The sequence below is a fragment of the Delphinus delphis genome, chromosome 14 (assembly GCF_949987515.2).
Source record: "Delphinus delphis chromosome 14, mDelDel1.2, whole genome shotgun sequence".
NCBI lineage: Eukaryota > Metazoa > Chordata > Mammalia > Artiodactyla > Delphinidae > Delphinus > Delphinus delphis.
The window spans coordinates 67,010,119-67,031,407 of record NC_082696.1 but is presented as its reverse complement, the minus strand read 5'-3'; the positions used below and the strand labels follow the sequence as shown (position 1 = coordinate 67,031,407).

Genomic DNA, 21,289 nt, shown 5'->3' with positions numbered 1-21,289 from the left:
CGACATCTACTTCTAATCTATATTGAGTCCCTGTAAAGCATGTGCTACTACCATAATAAAGGTCTCCAGCAGTTATGAGGCTTTTGTATAAGTGACCCTAAAAAGTTTAATGGGTTTCCAAGACCACTCATCAACATACAGAGAGCCTACTATTCACCTACTTCAGTCTGTGTGATATATACTTTCTCGATTCAAACATGGAAAGTTTCAGTGGCAAGTAAAGACCTACGCGTGTAAAATCTTAAAAGTTAATCAGAATTCAGGAAAATATTAGATTTCACAGGCAGTATATATTATTTGCCAAGTAAGTGACACAAATCATATACCACTCCCAGAAAGAAAGGATGGCTCCTTCCCAGATATTGGCTCATATCTCCCGTACAGTTCTTATTGTATTATTCTTTTTGCTATTAAGCTATTTGTATACATACCTTAAGAGCCTAGAATAGGCAGATTTAAAATTTTTCATTTCTGAATCCCACCACGGTACTGAAAAATACCCAGCACTTGGTACATGCTCAATCAATGTTTACTTGAATACCTGAATAAATGAATGACTGGTGACGATGATAAAGGTGATGAAGACAGCAGCCACACTCAGGGTCAGGTGATGTCCTAGGTGCTTCGCATGCATTAACTAATTTACTGTTAGTTTTCTCTTGGTACTTTACAAATGTGGACACTGAGGCACAGAGGGACCAGCTTGCCCCGACTCATCTAACTCCTTCATGCCCTTCAATTCTGGGCTTAAAAGGTGACTTCTTTAGGGAGGTCCTCCCAACCCATGAGACAAAGCTACAGACACTTGCCCTCCATCCAAACAACCCCTTTATCTTCCCTATCATTACAGTCGTCACTCCTGAAGAACTGATTTAATCAGCAGTCTTGTACATTACACAGTGAGCTCCATAAAGGCAGGGACCATGTCAGTCTTATTCACTGCTCTAACTCCAGTGCCTATCAAAGTGCTTGGCACATAATGGGTACCTAATAAATTTAAGCTTCATGACTGAGTGATGCAGGTAGCCATTACATTTTCATTTAAAGAATAAGTAACAAACATGAGCAAATCTGAGGTGATCTAAAAGAGTCAATATAACTGCCCAGTAGGCATCTGAAGATTCAAAACTGTGGTTTAAGAGAAGAATGAGGTAAAGATTTGAGAGGCATCTTCAGGCTATTATTCCATGGCTATAAACGATCACAACAAAACTGTGACACTATGGTTGACCCATTTCTGAATACATATTATTTGTATATTAAGGAGAACCCAACATCTTATGTTTCTGTTGTAAGCCCCCAAAAGAAAAATTCCAAAAGGGGCCTTATTAAATAGTAAAATTAATTAAGATGAAACCATTCTTTAAGAGGTTCCTCTTTTTTTTTTTTTTTTTTTTTTGCAGTACACGGGCCTCTCACTGTCGTGGCCTCTCCCGTTGTGAAGCACAGGCTCTGGACGCGCAGGCTCAGCGGCCATGGCTCACGGGGCCCAGGTGCTCCGCGGCATGTGGGATCTTCCCGGACCAGGGCACGAACCCGTGTACCCTGCATCGGCAGATGGACTCTCAACTACTGTGCCACCAGGGAAGCCAAAGAGGTTCCTCTTAATAACAGTATAGTGCCTTTATGAGAGTGCCTGGAATCTGCCATTAGCATATTTCTAGTTTGGTAGAAAAGTTTCCAGCTTATATTAAAGCTCCTGTGTGTTTTCTTTTGTTTGTTTTTTGTTTTTTTTTTTTTTGCGGTACGCGGGCCTCTCACTGTTGTGGCCTCTCCCGTTGCGGAGCACAGGCTCTGGACGCGCAGGCTCAGCGGCCATGGCTCACGGGCCCAGTGGCTCACGGGCCCACTGCGCCACCAGGGAAGCCCCTGTGTGTTTTCTTTAAGATGACCATGGTGAAGCTGAAATACACTGCTACCGTGATTATACACCAGAAGCACTCAAGCAGTAGAGATGAGTCCTGTGTTGTAGGGACAAGCAAAGCGTTTAAACCTGCAGATGTACCTAAAAGAGGCATATGGATTATAAACCACACTACACCGCTACTGTGACAACAAATGTGAAAACTCCGGCAAGGCACTGGCTGACAAGAGAATAGAAAGCAGAACTGGTTCAGTCACTCTGCTTGACAAACTTGAAGATACACCTATGTTACGGGAAAAGTATTGTAAGTTTCAAACCTGTTTTACGTCACTTGATGCAGCTGTGAGTAGCAGTGACAGAGACATCAACTACTGCCACCGTGAAGAAAGGGAGACGGTGAGGAAAGGCAGCAGCGGGCTCACTGAAGAAAAGAAACCACTGCAAGTGAAAGAACAACATTTCTGAGCAGAGCTGCTAATGCTTTTTGCCTTCTTGGCCGTATTTACACTTATACAGCCAGTAAGCAGAACCACATTCAAATATTTAGGACCACGAGAGCAGCGTACGTAATTAAGAGAAATAAAGGGTAAGTCTGTAGGCCCTTCCAGCAAACAAAACAGTACCAGTAGTGCAGTACTGTCTTAAGGCAAATATGGCAGAATTAACACCTCCTTATTAAAAAAAGAAAAAACAGGAACACAATGTCAGTGAATGAAAGTACTACACTTTTCCAGGAGGATGTGGAGACACCTTTAGGCCCACTGGTCAAAGCTTATGGATGCATATAATCAGGTGCAAATTAAGGTTATTGATTTAACAAGCTTAGTCACCTAATTTTCCCTAGAAATTTTGGCACTTTTTAAGTTACTCACAGGAAAAAAAAAAAAAAGAAGCAAGAAAGGAACTGCCAGAATGTGACTTTGAGAAATAATAGCTGACAGCAAATCACCAACCCTGAAGCACAGTAATCTTGGGCCACTTTCTGAGGCAGTAACTGGCTTAAGAGATATTAACAATTCCTGAAGCCATCACTTTATTAAAGTACAGGCAAATAGTCCAAGACAATACTCAAAATAAAAGTTCTATAAATTATAGGACACTTTAAGAAGGTAGGGATACTTCCAATTTATCAAATGAAAAAATTAACATAAATGCTTGCTTAGAAAAGGTACATGGGAAAATTTTCATTAAATGATGATGTTGTTGGGTCACTGATCTCTCTACCGTCTTGCGTTTCTACAGAGCTTGCTCTGTTCAATGCACTGTTGTTGTATGGGCTGACTCCCTTGGAATACTTTTTTTCTTTTTTTTTTGCCGTACGCGGGCCTCTCACTGTTGTGGCCTCTCCCGTTGCGGAGCACAGGCTCTGGACGCGCAGGCTCAGCGGCCATGGCTCACGGACCCAGCCGCTCCACGGCATGTGGGATCTTCCCGGACCGGGGCATGAACCTGTGTCCCCTGCCTCGGCAGGCAGACTCTCACCCACTGCGCCACCAGGGAAGCCCCCTTGGAATACTTGATCAACGTCTCCAATGGAAAATTTAAGTCAGCAATATTTACACAAAAACAGTGTTGTAAAGAACAAAGGGAGTGGGCTTAGGGAGTCAAGAAAACCTGCGTTCAGATCCAATTATATCATTTACTGGTTTGCATGACCACGGGCAAGTTCTTTAACCTCTCTGTATCTCAACTTTCTCATCTGTAAGTAGAAATAATATTTACTTTATAAGACTTTATAAATATTAGAAGGTATAATATGTCCTGGGCATATAATACGTGCTCAATAAAAATGATTTCTTTGCTCTTTATAAAAATACCTTATTTTTTTCTATTCCTAGTACAATTAAAGTCATATGTTACCATTCCATTTATGCCATAGATGTTTCTGTAAATGATCATTGATCTTAACAAAAACATCTAACTTTAAAAATAATGTCAAAGGTTGTTATGTCCAAAAGAAAGAATACATATCAAACCAAAAATATGCAAATTCTATTACTGTGTAGTATATCACTAGAGTTCAGGTTTCTGCTTCCAGATTACCACGCAGAAACACTGAAGGAAATGTTTAATGAAAATGGTACACTAGAAGAGCTAAATTTTTAGACCTATTTATGTATTATTTATAAATAATTATTATTTATTTTTAAGTCAATAATAGTCTTGATGCTATGTTTTTAAAGTCACAATTTTGACGGTAATTCTCTAAAGAAGCTGTGAATGCAACAATAAAGGGTCAAATATCACCTTCAATGGGGAGAAAGGTATAATGAACTGATTTCTTTCTCACAATAAAAATCTGCACTGAACAAACCTGAACCAATCAATCTGTTGTCTTTTTCCAGGATACAAATCTCCTGTGAAAACTATGTCTAACAGACTTGGGCTTAATCTTAACTTCTCAAGACACACAAAAAGAGATGAAAATAACTGAAATAACAACTATGGAAAGGCAAGATCTTCAATGACTTGAACTGTCAGATTCAAAAGTATAACTAGTCACATTAAGAAAGGTTCTCTAGGGCATTCATTTCCTGTCACAAATAATAGTTCCACTTGAACAGCAAGAGAATATCAGAAAAAAACAAATAGAAACATTAATTTGAACTATTTTTATATTAGCTCTACTTCAAACAATATGAAGAAGATATAAAAATATTTTACTACCTGACAGTTATGACTTTAGGAATCCAGGACCCTTTTGTCATTGTCCATGGCAGTGAGCATTATTATTAGTTACTTTAGCTGGGTCTAAAGAAGCCATCTGAAATACTGATACAAATCAGCAAGAAAATGTCAGTTTTTGACGGTGAGTTTGGTTCTCAGCTAAAATTCTGGTGTTTCTCTAAAAAGGTATTAGTCCCTGCCCAGTTCCAAATTACAAATTCTTAAAGCGGTCTGTATAGTTTTGCTGTTAGTGTGTTTTTTTTCTTTTTAACTCTCTAACACCAATTTACCTCTTCAACCATATCTCGTATTACTTCCTTACATAAACTTTTTCTTTTATACTCAAGGCAAGACTTTATAGTTCCACTCCACACTTTGCATTTTATACTTCCCTAAAACACCTGTCATTCTCCTATTCCTGCAAGGAGTAAACAGAGAAAGACAAAGTCTTTCTTACACACACACACACCCTACTATTCACCTAATTGGTAGGACAACACAGTTCTCACACACACACACACACACACACACACACACACACACACACCCCCTACTATTCACCTAATTGGTAGGACAACACAGTTCTCACACACACACACACACTCACCCTACTATTCACCTAATTGGTAGGACAACACAGTTCTCACACACACACACACACTCACCCTACTATTCACCTAATTGGTAGGAAAACACAGTTCTTATTTCCTTTGTGAATCCCACTTCAACTACCCCAGCCCAGAGTTTTTCGTCAGCTTTGGACATCTATAGCTAATTCCAAGCATCCGACACATCACATCCTACCTTCTGTTGTTAATTATCTTTTTACAAAGAGATTCTTTGCATCTCACCAGTCAGACTATAAATAAGTTAGGGGCATATAAAATATTTTTTTTATTTTACGGTATTTTTTATTGAAATATAGTTGATTTACAATGTTGGGGTAGTTTCAGGTGTACAGCAGTGTGATTCAGTCATATGTATATATATATTTTTCAGACTCTTTTCCCATACAGGCTATTACAAAACATTGAGAAAATAGCTTATTAATCTTTATATCCCTGTCTTCACCAAAATACTTTGTACATATATACCTAATCAATGTTTCTTTTTGACTAGCAGGTAAGTTTTGAGATAAAAAATTGCCAAGAGACTAGTACATATAGTCAAAGGAATAGGGAATTGTCACCATTAGAGGGGAGTGGGAGTTAGGGAAAATGAGGGGACAAGAGCACAGGAAAGCCCGATGGAAGGAATTTATATTTGCTACAGTGGGCAACAGGAAGCCACTCTTGGTGATGATTTAAAAATGAAAAGAAGGGCTTCCCTGGTGGCGCAGTGGTTGAGAGTCTGCCTGCCAATGCAGGGGACACGGGTTCATGCCCCGGTCTGGGAAGATCCCACATGCTGCGGAGCGGCTGGGCCCGTGAGCCATGGCTGCTGAGCCTGCGCGTCCGGAGCCTGTGCTCCGCAACGGGAGAGGCCACAACAGTGAGAGGCCCACATACCACAAAAAAAGAAAAAAAAACCAAACTAGTGTGGGATAAACTTAAGAAAGGTTCTGAAGGCCAGAAACAGAGACTGAATTTATGCTAGAGAGTGTCAAGATGCCTAAAATAGAAACTATCAAGGAGTAGAAGGTTTGAAGGAAGAAGCGATGTGGCTCTACCTCAAGTCCCTCAGAAGAGGTGGCCATTAGTTAACAGCCAACAGGACTGAGTGAAGAAGAGGCCTGGGCTCAAGGGAAGTCAATCTATTAAGGACATTTGGCACTCCACCAAGAATAAGAAGAATTCAAAAGAACGGACTTGTCTTCACTTTTCTCTCCCAAACTATAATTTTTCATAATTGTATTGATTTAATAAATCATTCAGGCCAGTAAAGGCATTTGAAAATCCTCAGCAGGCTTAAGATTTTACTTATTATGGATAAGACTGAGCCCTACAGAGCATGGAAGTCTGTATCTTTTAATAGGATACAACAGAACGGAACAGTTCATCACTGGTAGTAACTTACCCTCATCAGTACAATTTCTACCTTTGCCTTGTGTGGCTCCATTTCACTCCAGAAATCTCCACTTTGTGACATCTAATGACCTTCATCATATGCATGTGGCCTTATTTCATTCATCCTTTTGCTAAACCATCACCACCCTGAGAACGTCTCCTTGCTTATTTTCATTGTCACTGCCTTTTACATCGTCCAATTACTCTTGTGCTATGCAACCAACCTACTCATCCTGAAACTTAGAAAACATCTGTTCCTTCTCAGTGCAACTCTGCTCTAGTTCCTTCTGCAGCTAAAATCAGCCCTGAGTCACCAAAATGTGTCCAAGATACACTGATCTTGAAAAACATTAAAATGCTTTAATTCCACCTATGCTCACAAAGCATACACAACTTTGAGTCAAAAAATGAGAGACTGTTTTTCACTGTATCTAGCAAAACTGCCACACCTGGTTGAAAAAAAAAAAAAACTATTGCGGGCTTCCCTGGTGGCGCAGTGGTTGAGAGTCCGCCTGCCAATGCAGGGGACACGGGTTCGTGCCCCGGTCCAGAAAGATCTCGCATGCCCCAGAGCGGCTGGGCCTGTGAGCCATGGCCGCTGAGCCTGCGCATCCGGAGCCTGTGCTCTGCAACGGGAGACGCCACAACAGTGAGAGGCCCGCGTAACGCAAAAAAAAAAAAAAAAATTTATATACCTGATTTCTTCCCAGCTGGTTCTTGAAGAAATAGATTTCTAGAGACTATTTCAAATTAATAACCATGTAATACTTTCACCCAAATCTCGTGGATATTAAAAAGTAATAAAGGCAAAGTAAAAAGCATTTAATTCAAAAGGAAAACAACTAGGAGGGTTGGGCCTTCTAAAAAATCATGGCTGAGGAGAAACATATGACACAATAAATTCCAAACTAGATGCTTTGGGAACAAAAGGAAAACACTCCATAACTATATCAGAAGATATTTTAATTAGAAGCCTTTTAATATTTCAGCAGTTCACAAATGTTCTCAATACAAGAACTCTCAGCTCTTACAATTAACAACTAATGAACAAAAACACTCAACAATGACTAAATAAGTAGTAGAAGTAAGATTAAAACTTTGAGCTCTTTATACTCCCATCTCTTTGGATGTAAATAAACCACAATGACTCTACCTTGATCCTTGTGGTGGAACCACATTTCCTTTGGTCAAGCCATTTAGTACAATCCGTGTCTTAACTAGTATTATACCAATTACAGAGATAATTTTGGCCTGCTATAAAATCAAAACTAAGAAGGGCTTCAAGAATTACAATAATATACTATATATGGTAATGCAACATAAATAGTAATTAGTACACTAAATAGTATACACTAAAATAATACTCCATAGGAGGCAATATAATGTAAACTACCTGTTGGCACTGTAACCTTCAGTGTGTCACTAAGCCTTCTATGTTTTCCTGATCTGTAAAACTGAACATGCTACAAGTACCTACACTTTACAGGTTGTCTGAGAATTAATAGAGCAGTGCCTGGCACTTGGTGCTCAATAAATGTTGGCTATAATATTTGTTTGCTTAATAACAGTACTAACCATTCATGCTTTTGGTTTTAAACAAGCATATTATCCTGCTTTCCTTTTTCGTGTTAGAAAGTTTTCAAATACTGACAAATAAGAAAAAAAAAAAGATGAGATATCCGAAGAGATATCAATATGGTTTTAACATTTGATAAAATGTAAGAGATATATATATATATATATATATATATATATATATACACACATACACACACACACACACACACACACACATTAGGGGTACATTTAATTTAAATATTCTTTTATACTATTTGTTTCTCAAAGTCTCAGCATCCTTTGACCCCCGCAAAAAGAAAAAAGTTTTATACGAAATGAAATGAATTTCCGACTAGATAACTGCTTTTATTAAGACTTAGTAAGTAGAATCTGACTCTAAAATATTGCAATCTATTGAGAAGAAATTTTGTATAGTCAAAAAACCTAAAATGTCATTTTATGTGTCTAGATTATCTATATAGATTCTGGATAGACTAATTTTTAAAAAAAGATATATAATGTGTGTTCACTGTTAATATTTTGACTATTACCAGACTAAATCTTAGCAGAAAACAATTAAAACTACTTTAACACTAGAAAGAACATATTATTTTAGCAGATGAATGACCACTTGTGAAGCTATTTCCTGGGTATCACAACTTCTGATCTGGTCACACTGCAGAAAGAACTTAAATATTAATATTTAAAATATTTTAGTAAAACTGTAAATATCCAAATGGTACCTTAATGCTGACTTGTATTTGCAATATTAAATTTATAACAGTTTCTCCAAATCTTACACTTCATTGCATTTAGTACAGTTTGTGAATTTCCTGAACGACAAGCTTATCATTTTTACTTACTGGCAAATAATTCTATAGAAAATGAAACTTTGGGATATGAAGAAAACAAATAACCAGCTCACTATTTAGAAAAAAACTGTTTTAAGAGATAATTAGATTTATTTGACTATATTTTTAAATTCCTGTTTCAAGACAATCAAAGATCCTTCTTAATTTAGAAAGATTGGTTCAAGATGCCAGAGTAGGACATGCTCTCACTCCCTCTTGCAAAAGCACCGGGATGACAACTAACTGTTGAACAATCATCGACAGGAAGTCACTGGAACTCACCAAAAAAGATACCCCACATCCAAAGACAAAGGAGAAGACACAATGAGATGGTAGGAGGGGGGCAATCACAATATAATAAAATCCCATAACTGCTGGGTGGGTGACTCACAAACTGGAGAACACTTATACCACAGAAGTCCACCCACTGGAGTGAAGGTTCTGAGCCCCACGTCAGGCTTTTCAACCTGGGGGTCTGGCAACAGGAGGAGGAATTCCCAGAGAATCAGACTTTGAAGGCTGGTGGGATTTGATTGCAGGACTACGACAGGACTGGGAAAAACAGATTCCACTCTTGGAGGGCACACACAAAGTAGTGTGTGCATCAGGACCCAGGGGAAGGAGCAGTGACCCCATAGGAGACTGAACCAGACCTACCTGCTAGTGTTGGAGGGTCTCCTGCAGAGGCGGGGGGTGGCTGTGTCTCATCGTGAGGACAAGGACACTGGCAGCAGAAATTCTGGGAAGTACTCCTTGGCGGGAGCCCTCCCAGACTTCACCATTAGCCCCGGCAAAGAGCCCAGGTAGTCTCCAATGTTGGGTCGCCTCAGGCCAAACAACCAATAGGGAGGAACCCAGCCCCACCCATCAGCAGACAAGTAGATTAAAGTTTTACTGAGCTCTGCCCACCAGAGCAACACCCAGCTCTACCCACCACCAGTCCCTCGCATCAGGAAACTTGCTCAAGCCTCTTAGATAGCCTCTTCCATCAGAGGGCAGACAGCAGAAGCAAGAAGAACTACAATCCTGCAGCCTGTGGAACAAAAAGCACATTCATAGAAAGATAGACAAGATGAAAAGGCAGAGGTCTATGTATCAGAAGAAGGAACAAGATAAAACCCCAGGAAAAAACCAAACAAAGTGGAGACAGGCAAACGTCCAGAAAAAGAATTCAGAATAATTATAAGGAAGATGATCCAGGACCTCAAAAAAAGAATGGAGGCAAAGATGGAGAAGATGCAAGAAATGTTTAACAAGACGTGGAAGAATTAAAGAACAAACAAACAGAGATGAAGAAGAATTAATGAATGAACAGAGATGAACAATACAAGAATTGAAATGAAAAATACACTAGAAGGGATCAACAGCAGAATGACTGAGGAAGAAGAACGGGTAAGCGACCTGGAACACAGAATGGTGGAATTCACTGCTGCAGAACAGAATAAAGAAAAAGAATGAAAAGAAATGAAGACAGACTAAGAGACCTCTGGGACAACATTAAACACAACAACATTTGAATTATAGGGGTCCCAGAAGTAGAAGACAGAGAGAAAGGACGCGAGAAAATATTCGAAGAGATTCGAAGAGATTATAGTCGAAAACTTCCCTAACATGGGAAAGGAAATAGCTACCCAAGTCCAGGAAGCCCAGAGAGACCCAGGCAGGATAAACCTAAGGAGAAACACTTCGAGACACATAGTAATGAAATTCGCAGAAATTAAAGACAAAGAAAAATTACTGAAAGCAGCATGGGAAAAACAACAAATAACATACAAGGGAACTCCCATAAGGTTAACAGTTGATTTCTCAGCAGAAACTCTACAAGCCAGAAGGGAGTGGCATGATATACTTAAAGTGATGAAAAGGAAGAACCAACAACCAAGATTACTCTATCCAGAAGGATCTCATTCAGATTTGATGGAGAAATCAAAAGCTTTACAGACAAGCAAAAGCTAAGAGAATTCAGCACCACCAAACCAGCTCTACAGCAAATGCTAAAGGAACTTCTCCAACTGGGAAACACAAGAGAAGAAAAGGACCTACAAAAACAAACTCAAAACAATTAAGAAAATGGTCATAGGAACATACATATCGATAATTAGCTTAAACATGAATGGATTAAATGCTCCAACCAAAAGACACAGGCTCGCTGAATGGATACAAAAACAAGACCCATATATATACTGTCTACAAGAGACCCACTTCAGACCTAGGGACACATACAGACTGAAAGTGAGGGGATGGAAAAAGATATTCCATGCAAATGGAAATCAAAAGAAAGCTGAAGTAGCAATACTCGTATCAGATAAAATAGACTTTAAAATAAAGAATGTTACAAGAGACAAGGAAAGACACTACATAATGATCAAGGGATCAATCCAAGAAGAAGATATAACAATTGTAAATATATATGCACCCAACAAAGGAGCACCTCAATACATAAAGCAACTGCTAACAGCTATAAAAGAGGAAATTGACAGTAACACAATAATAGTGGAGGACTTTAACACCTCACTTACACCAATGGACAGATCATCCAAACTGAAAATAAGGAAACAGAAGCTTTAAATGACACAATAGACCAGATAGATTTAATTGATATTAATAGGACATTCCATCCCAAAACAGCAGATTACACTTTCTTCTCAAGTGCACATGGAACATTCTCCAGGATAGATCACATCTAGGGTCACAAATGAAGCCTCAGTAAATTTAAGAAAATTGAAATCATATCAAGCATCTTTCCTGACCACAACGTTATGAGATTAGAAATCAATTACAGAGAAAAAACGTAAAAAACACAAACACATGGAGGCTAAATGATACGTTACTAAATAACCAAAGATCATTGAGGAAATCAAAGAGGAAATCAAAAACTACCTAGAGACAAATGACAATGAAAACACAATGATCCAAAACCTATGAGATGCAGCAAAAGCAGTTCTAGGAGGGAAGTTTATAGCAATACAATCCTAACTCAAGAAACAAGAAAAATCTCAAATAAACAATCTAACCTTACACCTAAAGGAACTAGAGAAAGAAGAACAAACAAAATCCAAAGTTAGTAGAAGGAAAGAAATCATAAAGATCAGAGCTGAAATAAATGAAATAGAAACAAAGAAAACAATAGCAAAGATCAATAAAACTAAAAGCTGGCTCTTTCAAAGATAAACAAAATTGAAAAACCATTAGCCAGACTTATCAAGAAAAAGAGGGAGAGGACTCAAATCAATAAAATTAGAAATGAAAAAGGAGAAGTTACAACTGCAGAAATACAAAGCATCCTAACAGGCTACTACAAGCAACTCTATGCCAATAAAATGCCAACTGGCAAGAAATGGACAAATTCTTAGAAAGGTATAACCTTCCAAGACTGAACCAGGAAGAAACAGAAAATATGAACAGACCAATCATAAGTAATGAAATTGAAACTGTGATTAAAAATTTTCCAACAAAGAAAAGTCCAGGACCAGATGGCTTCACAGGTGAATTCTATCAAACATTTAGAGAAGAGCTAACACCCAACCTTCTCAAACTCTTCCAAAAAATTGCAGAGGAAGGAACATGCCCAAACTCATTCTACGAGGCCACCATCACCCTGATACCAAAACCAGACAAAGATACTACAAAAAAAGAAAATTACAGACCAATATCTCTGATGAATACAGATGCAAAAATCCTCAAAAAATACTAGCAAACAGAATCCAACAATACATTAAAAGGATCGTATACCATGGTCAAGTGGGATTTAGTCCAGGGATGCAAGGATTCTTCAATATACACAAATCAATCAATGTGATATACCATACTGACAAACTGAAGAAGAAAAATCATATGATCATCTCAATAGATACAGAAAAAGCTTTTGACAAAATTCAACACCCATTTATGATAAAAACTCTCCAGAAAGTGGGCACAGAGGGAACCTACCCTCAACATAATAAAGGCCATATACAACAAACCCACAGCAAACATCATTCTCAATGGTGAAAAACTGAAAGCATTTCCTCTAAGATCAGGAACAAGACAAGGATGTCCACTCTCACCACTATTATTCAACATAGTTTTGGAAGTCAGAGCCACAGCAATCAGAGAAGCAAAAGAAATAAAAGGAATCCAAATTGGAAGAGAAGAAGTAAAACTGTCACTGTTTTCAGATGACATGATACTATACATAGAGAATCCTGAAGATGCCACCAGAAAACTACTAGAGCTAATCAATGAATTTGGTAAAGTTGTAGGACACAAAATTAAGGCACAGAAATCTCTTGCATTCCTATACACTAATGATGAGAAATCTGAAGGAGAAATTAAGGAAACACTCCCATTTACCACTGCAAGAAAAAGAATCAAATACCTAGGAATAAACCTACCTAAGGAGGTAAAAGATCTGTATGCAGAAAACTGTAAGACACTGAAAGAAATTAAAGATGATACAAACAGATGGAAAGATATACCATGTTCTTGGATTGGAAGAATCAATACTGTGAAAATGACTATACTACCCAAAGCAAACTACAGATTCAATGCAATCCCTATCAAACTCCCAATGGCATTTTTCACAGAGCTAGAACAAAAAATTTTACAATTTGTATGGAAACACGAAAGACCCTGAATAGCCAAAGCAATCTTGAGAACGAAAAACAGAGCTGGAGGAATCAGGCTCCCAGACTTCAGACTACACTACAAAGCTACAGTAATCAAGACAGAATGGTGCTGGCACAAAAACAGAAATATAGATCAATGGAACAGGAGAGAAAGGCCAGAGATAAACCCATGCACCTATGGTCAACTAATCTATGACAAAGGAGGCAAGGATATACAATGGAGAAAAGACAGTCTCTTCAGTAAGTGTGCTGGGAAAACTGGAGAGCTACATGTAAAAGAATGAAATTAGAACACTCCCTAACACCATACACAAAAATAAACTCAAAATGGATTAGAGACCTAAATGTAAGGCCAGACACTATAAAACTCTTAGAGTAAAACACAGGAAGAACACTCTTTGACATAAATCACAGCAAGATCTTTTTTGACCCACCTCCTAGAGTGATGGAAATAAAAACAAAAATAAACGAATTGGACCTAATGAAACTTAAAAGCTTTTGCAAAGCAAAGGAAGCTACAAACAAGACGAAAAGACAACCCTCAGAATGGGAGAAAATACTTACAAATGAATCAACGGACCAAAGATTAATCTCCAAAATATATAAACAGCTCATGCAGCTCAATATCAAAAAAACAAACAACCCAATCCAAAAGTGGGCAGAAGACCTAAATAGACATTTCTCCAAAGAAGACATACAGATGGCCAAGAAGCACATGAAAAGCTGCTCAACATCACTAATTATTAGAGAAATGCTAATCAAAACTACAGTGAGTTATCACCTCACACCAGTTAGAATGGGCTTCATCAGAAAATCTACAAACAACAAATGCTGGAAAGGGTATGGAGAAAAGGGAACCCTCTTGCACTGTTGGTGGGAATGTAAATTGATACAGCCACTATGGAGAACAGTATGGAGGTTCCTTAAAAAAGTAAAAATAGAATTACCATATGACCCAGGTATCCCACTACTGGGCATATACCCTGAGAAAACCATAATTCAAAAAGACACATGCACCCCAATGTTCATTGCAGCACTATTTACAATAGCCAGGTCATGGAAGCAACCTAGATGCCCATCGACAGACAAATGGATAAAGAAGATGTAGTATAGGGCTTCCCTGGTGGCGCAGTGGTTGGGAGTCCACCTGCCGATGCAGGGGACACAGGTTCGTGCCCCGGTTCGGGAGGATCCCATGTGCCGTGGAGCAGCTGGGCCTGTGAGCCATGGCCGCTGAGCCTGTGCATCCAGAGCCCGTGCCCCGCAACGGGAGAGGCCACAACAGTGAGAGGCCCGCGTACCGCAAAAAAAAAAAAAGAAGAAGATGTGGTACATATCTACAATGGAATATTACTCAGCCATAAAAAGGAACGAAACTGGGTCATCTGTAGAGACATGGATGGATCTAGAGACTGTCATACAGAGTGAAGTAAGTCAGAAAGAGAAAAAGAATTATCATATATTAACATATATATGTGGAACCTAGAAAAATGGTATAGATGAACCGGTCTGCAGGGAAGAAACTGAGACAGAGATGTAGAGAACAAATGTATGGACACCAAAGGGGGAAAGCAGCAGGCGGTGGTGGTGGTCCTGTGATGATCTGGAAGATTGGGATTGACATATATATACTAATATGTATAAAGTGGATAACTAATAAGAACGTGCTGTATAAAAAAATAAAATAAAATTCAAAGAAAAAAAAAAAGAAGGATCCCTCCTACCCATAACTTACAATTATCGTATCTACTTATGATGGAATATCACTTACTGCAGTAGTCTGAAACTTCTGAAGGTGCTCAAGGTACCAACTTTAATAGTGCCCATTACAAATCACTGGCAACATTAATGGATTTGTATTATCTAGTCTCAGAGTTTCATAGTTTGTTATTGTTCTCGAAGGGTCAACAAAGAGAACACTGGTCTGGAGCTTCCCTAGCTGCCTGAATCATGGCCATGATACACTTGAAATGGGTCTTTATTGCCACCTCTGCCTTGGGGAGGGGGGAGGGGGGAGGGGGGCGGGGTTGCTTTTTCAAATTTTATTAGGCAAGCGGACAAGTAATATTCCTTCCTAACTGACTATTTACTGGAGAAATTATTTTTCTCCTTTTGTGGGAAAAAAGTGACATATATAACTTCTAGATGTCTAATGTACAATCGAGATCAGAAACCATGGCATTTGTCAGAAATATGACTTCTACAAGAGTCATTTTAGATATTATCTTTTCTATTTACATGGTTGTCAGTGCGTTTGAAATTCTTTTTAGATGTAAAACATTGGTAGGGAAAAAACCCAACAGGATAAGAAACACCATGTTATTTCCTTCACCAAAATAGGATGTCCATTGCATTATAAATATGTAAGTAAGCATGATACTATCTCCTTTCTTGAGAACATTTCAAAATTACAAAAAGGAATTGTTTAGTCTTTTTCTCTCCAAATCACATGTAACAAGAAGACAGCTTGATATGATAGATCTGGTTTTCAAAAAAACGAGAATATGCTAAAATGATTTCTAATATTTTTCTATAAAGTGGCTAGCTCAAGAGAGATTGAAAGTAATTGGAATATCCAGCTAAGAAAAATGCTTTCTTAATTGGAAAATAATTTGAGGACTAGATTTAAAATGTTCTCAGAATAATTCACACAATCTACATTTCAAATAAACTTACTGATGTTAATAACAATTTACAACCACAATCTTAAATTAGAAAGGAAAATTAATTTATATTGCCTCAAAGATAATCCCAGCTCAAGAGATGAGAAAATAAAGTTTTAATGCAGTAAATATGTATGTAATTAGAACCAGAGTTTTAAATACTTTGATGAACTTCATGGTAAATACTTGATGGTTTAAAAAAACAACAACAACAAGCTCATAGATACAGAGAACAGGTTAGTCGTTGCCGCAAGCAGTGGGTGAGGGTGGGAGAAATGGATGAAGAAGGGGGTCAAAAGGTACCAACTTCCAATTATAAGGTAGATACGTTCTGGAGATGTAATGTTAACAGCAGGGTGACTATAGTTAATAATACTGTATTGTATATTTGGAAGTTGCTAAAAGAGTAGATCTTAAAAGTTCTCATCACAAGAAGAAACTGTTTTGTAACCATGTAAGGGGATGGATGTTAAGTAGACTTATTGTGGTGATCATTTTGCAATGTGTACAATATTGGACCATTATGTTTTACACCTGAAACTAATATGCTATATATCAACTATACCTCAATTTAAAAAAAAAAGCAATATTTGGTTTTCTAGGCATTCTTCAATAATAATGTTAAATATTTATTTAGTGTTTTTATGTCTCAGGCACTAGGCTAATTGCTGAGAATACAGAAGTACACAAGACACAGCCCAGCCCTATGGGACTCATATTTTTGTAAACAGATACGTTTTTTAAGGACATGAAGGTAAGAATACTGAAACTGAAACATGTATGACCACAGGCCTTAAGTGTTACTCAGTTTTGGCAATAACACGGCCAAAAGCACGTTGGTAAAAATGGCAGGAAAACTACTGCTATTGAATACCTTCTGGAACCCTAAGTCTGCAGTTTCGATGTGATTTGTTGGTAACAATGCATGATTTTTAACATCCAGAAAGTTACTAGATGGGCTCACTAGAGAACCCAGCAGTGGTCCTGAAGCACTCTGTCAGCAAGTGTGCAGGATAAAATGCCGTCAGCAACTTAATAGTTTTTGCATATAAGTAAAAAGACTTTTGGCTTCCATGACAGTTTGTGAGGTGTTTTTTTTTTTTAAGTTTTTTTTCACTTTTTGAATCTGCTTTCAACAAAGAAATACCCATGTCCGCTCTGATTACTGCAACGTGAGACACTGAAAACTTGCCTCTCCACTCACAGTACTACAGAAAACTGAGCAATTATTCAATGAATATGGCACACTAATCTAGATCTGCTTCCACTGCTTTCTCTCAATTTCTCACTCATCTCCGTTTCTTTCTGTTTTATTCATCTATGGAGATCTAAACTTTACTTGTCTTTCTAGCCTCAAAATACATGAAATCACTTGGAAGACAGAGTAGGCACAGAAGTCTCTCTTCTGTTTATGAGAATTAGGGTCCTTTTGAAATAGAAAATAGCTTTGCTTGGCTCCATGAAACATCTTAAGTCACTTCTCATTTATCTTTTCTTACACTCTCTTCCTCCTTCTCCCCAGCAACTATGACATCACATCACTTTCTTCCCCTCCAAAGCCACTCCGAGGACTACCATCAACTCAGGGGCAGGTAAGCTTCCTCACCATTGCCTGCACTGCATCAATGTGGCAAATGGCAGCATTAGCTGGACAAGTCCTACCCTGCAGCAGTGTCTGCCAAACTATGAGTCATGACCCATTTTCCAAACAGAGAAGTTAATTTAGTGGGTTGAGACCCACATTTAAAAACTAAATCAACGGAAAAATAAACTGAACAGAATGGAAAATCATACTTATTTTGAAACTTTGGTTTATGTTGTGTGTGTATAAATACACATATGTGTATGTGTGCTGGAACTCAATGAAAGTACACTTCTTACATTCCTACAGGTCATGGTGGTAAGTTTGGAAGCCACTAAACTACAATACTCAGTTCTAGGCCTGCATCTATATCTGATGTAATACTTCAGATATTTTAGAGATTTAAAATATGGATGTTAAATAATTTCCTTTAGTAAAAAGTGTTGATCTAATGAGCCACACATTTTCTAAAACATCATCAGTCAGTGAACAAATCAGTTTTCCTAGTTTTCTCAGTATTTCCTAAGAGACCCCAAATAAATGCTTTATCTTTAAATTTAATTTACCCTAAAAATTAAAACTGACACATTATTAGGCATTTCAAAGATATTTTTAAGTAACAAATAACAATCCAAGCTCAATATACCTAAAAAGGAAAAGTATTCTACTTTTTTTAATTTAAAAAAGTCTGAGGGAATGGTTTGATGGATTTTCAAATATTTCAAAAATGAAGAGATCACTATTTCTTTGCACTAACGGAATATGTATATGAATACAAACATCAATTTTACACCAATTTTATATTTCCTGGGCTGTAAAGAGACTTAAAAATTGAAGCTCAGAAAGCCTAGAGTATGAGACTGTGACTAATGGCACCCAGTCCCTCAGCAGGGATGGAACCAAGTTCTGAGGCAGAGAATAACCCAGCTGCACTGACTATAAAATAACTGCCTCAGAATAACGGTTATATTCCTTACATTTCACATATGGCTGCTGCATGGAATTCATAGTTAAAATACAAAAGACATTCAGCCATTCCGCAGTGTCAAAGTGAAAACTGTATGTGACTCAGCCTCACAGCTTCACACACTGCTTGGGCTGTCTGAACTGCAAGAGGCAACTAATACCAAGCCCGGTGGAGAGGGACAGCCCTGTGGCTCTGAGACTTTCCATAACAATCCTTGAGTTGATTAAAAGTGATGTTGACAAGCTTCAATCCTTCTTGGTTTTATGGATTATGGCTGGTAAGTGGAGCCTCCAGGACTAGAACCCTATGAGAATAGCACTGAGATTTTTACTGCACCGTAAAATGCTTTAGAAAACAACACAGAATAATAGGTATAAAATGTAAACTACTGGGACTTCCCTGGTGGCTCAGTGGTTAAGAATCCGCCTGCCAATGCAGGGGACACGGGTTCGATCACTGGTCCGGGAAGATCCCACATGCCGTGGAGCAACTAAGCCCACGCGCCACAACTACTGAGCCTGTGCTCTAGAGCCCGCGAGCCACAACTACTGAGCCCACGCGCCACAACTACTGAAGCCCACGTGCCTAGAGCCCACGCTCCGCAACAAGAGAAGTCACCACAATGAGAAGCCCTCGCACCACAATGAAGAGTAGCCCCCGCTCTCCCCAACTAGAGAAAGCCCGCGCGCAGCAACGAAGACCCAATGCAGCCAAAAATAAATAAATTTTAAAATAAATAAAATGTAAATTATTATTTAAACTTGACCATGTCTATAAAACTAAACTATGAACAACAGAATTATATACACACTGAATTAAGATAAAGGTATTATGCAAAGATATACAGAAATAACCACCCCTCCACCCCAAAAAAGCTTCTGACAACTTGAAAGCATACAAATAAGAATTAAGTAAAATTTTACTTTTTTCAAAACTTCCCTTTTAACTTTCAAAGACTACATATAAAGATATAATGAAACATATCTCTTACTTAAGAAAACCCTAAGTCACACAGAGCCCAGTACATCTAGAAACTTATCTTAATCTCAATAAAGTTGAAAGAAGTTAGTCGTGGATGAGGGTGAAATCTACTTCATTTACAGCACTAAACAATAGCTGTGGATATGTGAGGCAATTCTTTTCTTACTCTGTATTACAACTCATTATAAAATGATCAATGTTGGGCTTCCCTGGTGGCACAGCGGTTGAGAGTCCGCCTGCCGATGCAGGGGACGCGGCTTCGTGCCCCGGTCCGGGAGGATCCCACATGCCGCGGAGCGGCTGGGCCCGTGAGCCATGGCCGCTGGGCCTCCGCGTCCAGAGCCTGTGCTCCGCAACAGGAGAGGCCACAGCAGTGAGAGGCCCGCGTACCGCAAAAAAAAAAAAAAAAAAAAAAAAAAAAGGATCAGTGTTTTATTTAGTTTATCATATTTTAGTTTAAAATAAGAAAATAATCATGTATGTTTAAAATCAAGTTCTTCAGATGACAAATTTCCCATGAAAACTTATTCTGATGACTTTCAGAAGATGTTAAGAGATATAAAAGGTAAAGTTGGGATAACTTCCTCTAAAAATAATGAAACCTGAAACTAGCATGAAGATGTACTGGTCTAAGACTGTAATGAAGTCCCATGTTTGTACACACTGGTATCTTTACCTAGGGCTTGGACAGAAAACTAAAACTAAAAGATTAATCATGGGAGAGGGAGGGAGGGAGAGACAGAGAGAGAGAGAGAAAGAGTGGTTGTAACAATTCATGTTATATGCTAATAGTACATACATCTATTGTCAAGCTATAGCAAATTTTCTGAATTCATTTAACACTAGCCCAAATATCCACCATCCTTTTTGTGTTTTCCTTTTTCTCTTTCTCATCTTTATAAATTGGAGCTCCTTTTTAGAAATACAAATGTAAAATGCCACTTTAACAAATGTAGCCTCTAGCACCAAGCCACTCACACTTAGTCCTGTGATGTTAATAAATGAGAATTCCTTTTCCTAAATATTCAAATGAACAATTTTCTATCTTGATTTATAAAAAAAAAAAAAAAATTCAACCAATACTCTCTTAAGAAAGCAAAACAGCTTCCATTTATTAAAGGTCATATCTGATATCTATGCCACACAATACAGTATCATTACATTTAGTTGAACAGCAAACGAATACTGGTATTTCATGTCCAGAAGAAGTCAGATGCAAGGCAAGGGGCAGGGAATGAACCTTAAATTTCTAGCCTGATCTCAAGCATTTAAACTATGATTTTTAAAAACTGTTTTCCAATTAACTTACAAGCATTCTAATTAGGTAGGGATCTATACAGCATTTTCATAAGAACCACAGGAATTATAGAAGAACTTCAACAATTAATGAGGATAAGAAATCCTTTTACAGTACATGAGAGAAACCTTTCCCATAGCAACATCAAAGGAAAAAGATGGCCTAAAATAATGGACTTTTTTCTATTGAGTTGATTATCTATGCATAAAGGGTTGACAAAGGATTGACCTCTGTCACTGGGCTTGTT

At 38.1% G+C, this 21,289-nt stretch overlaps 1 protein-coding gene across 3 annotated transcripts in view; it reads right to left on the bottom strand.

The window, feature by feature from the left end:
• Positions 1 to 21,289, bottom strand: part of RNGTT (RNA guanylyltransferase and 5'-phosphatase) — a 219,260-nt gene that overhangs the window by 25,411 nt on the left and 172,560 nt on the right. Inside the window, exon 15 of one of the 3 annotated variants that reach the window (XM_060030238.1) lies at positions 1,905 to 2,302. The exons of 1 other annotated variant lie outside the window; for it this stretch is intronic. In XM_060030238.1, coding sequence (XP_059886221.1) covers positions 2,192 to 2,302 — 111 coding nt within the window. In that variant the 3' untranslated portion in view covers positions 1,905 to 2,191. Of the gene's footprint in view, positions 1 to 1,904; positions 2,303 to 20,266; positions 20,447 to 21,289 lie in introns of those variants that run through there. One more of the 3 variants, XM_060030239.1, reaches the window with a different exon arrangement.